This window comes from Triticum aestivum, chromosome 2B (genome assembly GCF_018294505.1).
Source record: "Triticum aestivum cultivar Chinese Spring chromosome 2B, IWGSC CS RefSeq v2.1, whole genome shotgun sequence".
Classification (NCBI taxonomy): Eukaryota; Viridiplantae; Streptophyta; class Magnoliopsida; order Poales; family Poaceae; genus Triticum; species Triticum aestivum.
In genome coordinates this window covers 151,583,895-151,588,454 of record NC_057798.1, presented here as the reverse complement: position 1 = coordinate 151,588,454, position 4,560 = coordinate 151,583,895, and the positions used below count along the sequence as shown (strand labels likewise).

Genomic DNA, 4,560 nt, shown 5'->3' with positions numbered 1-4,560 from the left:
AGGGAAGGAAAAAAAAAACCAAAGCGACCAAATTCTTGACCGGCCAAGATTCATATGTCACTTCAATGCCTTTGAAGTTCATGCATCTTTTGTAGATAGATTTGGTCATACGAGTTTCTCACTAGAAGCTTGTGGGACATCAGTGCGCGGAAGATGAAACTAGACATAACGATAAGAGAGGTATTGAGGTAACTTTTGGTTTTATCTGGGGAAATTTATTGTTTGCTAGTTTTAGTTCCCTCTATCCGCATATCTTTGCTTATATTCCACAAAACCTCATTGTTTTTTCTAATAAGGGAAAGATCATTGTTGCTTTAAAAGGGGAACCTCTAGTTTATCTTTTTAGTGGGAAAGAATGGGCCGTTCTACTCTTTTAGGGGCCAATGGACTATACAGTTGGCAAGCCCAAGCCCAAACTTTCACCGCAAAACAAAAAAGTATAAGCCCAAACTGGCCTATAACCCAACTACTCGAGACCGGTGACTCTGCAAGTGGTTCTCTCCTCTGATCTCTCTCGCCCGCCACCGGCCCCGATCTCGGCGATGCCGCCTCTCACGACCCCCAAGTCCGGCGACGCCCTCTTCGCCAGCGTCGAGCGCGTAGTAAGCTTCCAAACCACAGCCCCCCCCCCCCCCCCCCCCTGGCCGCCCGTACATCTGCACCCCGCGCTGATCTGGTTGTGTTGGTCTGCAGAACGCGGAGCTCTTCACGCTCACGTACGGCGCCATCGTGCGGCAGCTGCTCACGGATCTCGAAGAGGTCGAGGAGGTCAACAAGCAGCTCGATCAGATGTACGCCCGTTTTCTTACTTCATCTGCCTAAGTTTGTAGGCAAATTGGGAAACTGCTGATGTGATGGTGTCCATTTGAGGGATCAGATCTAGAAGTAGGAATCTGGGAATTTTACCTAGGGATCACGTGTGAGGGTTTAACAGTGAGCTAGCTGCAATATCCCGAGAATGGGAATCCAAATAGATGCAGCGATGCACTTCTCACTCTCACCCTAATTGATTTAATGTTTGTGTAGTCTGTGTGTGAACAGAAGATTGTGTTATTTTGGTGATGTTGTATCATCTTCTCGATTGAATAGATTTATACAGCCCGGATTATATGCAACTCCTGGTGTTGTCATTGTTGGTGTGGCAGCACATCATCTACGTTCCATTGTTCAATGGGGAGAAGGAGATATGTCCAATTGCAATGACTCCAGCACTCCAAACTTGTTCCTCTTTTGAACTGAATCGAGGAGCATGGATCTAGCACATTTAGGAATTATAGTCATGCATCATTTGTAGAGGAAAGCGGGACGGCGCCACGGCGGGACATGAAAGTGAATCACATATGAATTATTAATATGTTTCCTACTATGGTTGCTAGTTTATAGCTTATGTGGTGAATTGACTCTCAAGGCTTCCTGGCAGTTATTGCTATGTTTGCTCTATTTTAGCTTCTGCTTCGGAAGTGAATCACATATGAACGCTCAATGTGTCTCCTACTATGGTTGCTGGTTTATAGCTTATTTATTGGATTAATTCTCAGGCTTGCTGGCAGCTATTAATACGATTGCTGTATTTTAACTTTGCTTGGGAAACCTTTCTTACATGTTATATCTTCTTTAATTTTCAGGGGTTACAATATTGGAACTCGGTTGGTTGATGAATTCTTAGCCAAGTCAAATGTATCAAACTGTGCTGACTTCAAGGAGACTGCTGATACTATAGCAAAGGTCATTTGCTAAACTTGCTATTCTTTGGTTGAGATTAGCACAAAAATAATGCATGCATATTTTGAAGTTTTTTTTACCTGTATTCATATTCCTAGACTTGTGAGACAGAATGTTTTGAGAGGCCAGGAAGGGAATACATATGTTTATTTAGTCATTTATTCAACAGAAGTCGACAGTGTAGCAGTTTTTACCACTGTATAACAGTGGTTTCAATTTTATGAGATGCAGACACTCAGCTATGTTTGTCCGGTGATAGCATTCTTTACTGCTACAGTAGCTATGCACCATTCAGGGACATTCCATGCCCTCTCTTTCTTCTGCAAATTCTTTATGTAGTACATTAAGCTCATTTCTTTTTATACACCTCAACTTGTTCATTAATCGAAGGCCCAAGGCTTACTACCATATTTTCAAGTTCTTCGACACTTGTTTGCTTCTTAGAACAATCAAACTCATCCCCTAGCTGGTTCCCCCTTCTGCTTATCCTCCTTATGGCTTTATGCTCTGACAATATTCCTTTTTTCCTTTTCAAACCAGCTTGGGTTCAAAATGTTCCTGGGCGTGACTGCAACTGTAACCAATTGGGATGCTGAGGGTACAACTTGCAGCTTTGTATTGGAGGACAACCCACTTGTAGATTTTGTTGAGCTTCCTGATACTTGCCAAGGTCTTCAGTATTGCAATGTGTTGAGTGGAGTTATCAGGGGAGCACTGGAAATGGTACGTCTTCTTTTGCTGCTATCTTTGTACTTTTCTCTTGTCAAACAGTCTAAGAATAAATTATCTATACAATGGATCTGGGATCTGTGACCTCATGCTATTCTATTCTGTGAAACTGATATTGAAAGGCTAAATCAACTTGCATAATTCTGTATGCATTTCCACTTGAGAATTGCATGTTTTTGATATCCATATCTTAAGGCATATCATGCTTAATGTCTTTAATCCACTGTTGCATGGTACCACCAGTGGCCAACTTCTGCAGTATGAAGTATTATGAACTTGTGTTCCAACTTCTGCTAGTTGGAAGTGTTTCAAGTGAAACAGTCTATTACCAGCTTGTGATATTTATAGAATTGTGATCCCAGTGCTGTGATTGTACCAGTTTCAGAAGTCATTTACCATTCGCTGATCAAGTTTAATTGATGTTGCGGTGCAGGTTTCCATGAAGACGGAGGTTACATGGGTCCGTGATATGCTTCGCGGGGATGATGCCTACGAGATGCGGGTGAAGCTCACCAAGCAAGTCCCAGAGGAATACCCCTACAAGGATGATGACTAGTTTCATCTCAAGGGGTAGCTCTTCCGCAAGGTGGCGCTTGTTTGCTTGTCTGGATATCCGTTTTGCTTTCCCTGTGGCTGTAATTCTGGTACAACCGTCATGTTTACATGAGGAACCTGTTCATTGTATTTTGCAGCTGGACTGTGTACCGCAGATGTATTGTAGAGATCTTGTATGGCTTTCCTGCTTTGGAACAGTGCCTGGAAATGAAGTGTTTTTACTCTGATTAGCTGCCAAATCTTTTTGGAATAAACTGGTCTGGAAAAGATCTTCCGGAGCTCATCGACAAAGCATTTTCGGCTATGAAGTTATACACTTCTCAGATTAAAAACTTCTGTAACTTGAAGTTCTAGATTTGTCCTATGTCAGACCTTTTGAAATTTGACCAAGTATACAGGAAAAATGTGTTTATATTTACGATATGAAATATATATTACAGTACCTCTGATCCATAATAAGTGTCGCAGTTTTGAACTACCCTAGTTCAAAACTGCAACACTTATTTTGATCACTAGTAGAAAACAGGGCTTTGGTTGAGGCCTGGGTAAGGGCATTAATCTTGGTTCACTCACGAACCGGGACCAAAGGGGGCATCAATCCTGGTTCGTGAGGCCAGGGCGCCGGCCGGGCCTCGGGGGCCATTGGTCCTGATTCATTTGACCCTTCGATCAATGGGCCTCGCTCCTGGCCCGACACCTTTAGTCTTGGTTTTAGCCACAAACCGGGACTAAAGAGAGGCCTATATATACCCCCGCCCCTGCCCGCGCATAGTCAGTGCTCTTTTTTTTTTGGCCGGCTGTGGGAGAGGTTTGTGATGCTTTAGCTCACCTTCTATGCGCATGAGGTGTTCGATGAAATGCCCGAGCCACACTTGAGCTTTCTCCTTTCGAAGCTCCTTGTTCAAGCTCCATTTTTCTCAAGATTTGTCTAGGTCTGGTAGTCCGTCCTGTCCCCGTCCTCACCGCCGTCGATCACCTGCGCCGATCTCGTCGCCAGCATCAACGTGGTGAGCCTCTTGCTCTTATCTTCTTTCTAAAAGAGAAAAGAAATCTTACTTGTATGATTTAGATAGATCCTTGTATAATTTTCTTACTTTTATTATTGTTTGTTATTATATAGTGCGATGGTTTTGGTATAAGCCTCCGTCGGCCCTCGTCCTGTCTATGATTCGGATGTGGTATACATTATCTTTTATAACTATTTGTTTCATTTAGTATTTATGACAATTACGCCGACCAATGTGACAGATGTTTTTATCTAGGAGGTATGTGAACCGGAAATTCCAACGGACCCTCTTGTTGAGAGGTTAAATTTAGTTGAAAAAGAAAACAATTACTTGAACACAAAATTGAAAAGAATTGAGGAGGAGAAGATGAAATTGGAGTTGCATATTGCGGATGTCGTCGATGACCACAAGATCAAGATGGATGCAACGCGCTTGAAGATTAGAAAGATTAGAAAATATGTCATCCATACTAAGGCTTGGTAATTATGCCGTTGGATCAATTGTTACCTTAGTTGCAATTATGATCGCATTTGTTGCTGCATTGAAA

General features: G+C 42.6%; 1 protein-coding gene across 1 annotated transcript; it reads left to right on the top strand.

The window, feature by feature from the left end:
- Positions 1-422: 422 nt before the first annotated feature.
- On the top strand, positions 423-3,236 carry LOC123044012 (trafficking protein particle complex subunit 3). The gene is made up of 5 exons (XM_044466629.1): positions 423-602; positions 694-791; positions 1,626-1,725; positions 2,263-2,445; positions 2,885-3,236. The coding sequence occupies exons 1-5, from the start codon at positions 543-545 to the stop codon at positions 3,005-3,007; spliced, it is 564 nt and encodes a 187-aa protein (XP_044322564.1). The 5' UTR covers positions 423-542; the 3' UTR covers positions 3,008-3,236.
- Positions 3,237-4,560: the final 1,324 nt, after the last annotated feature.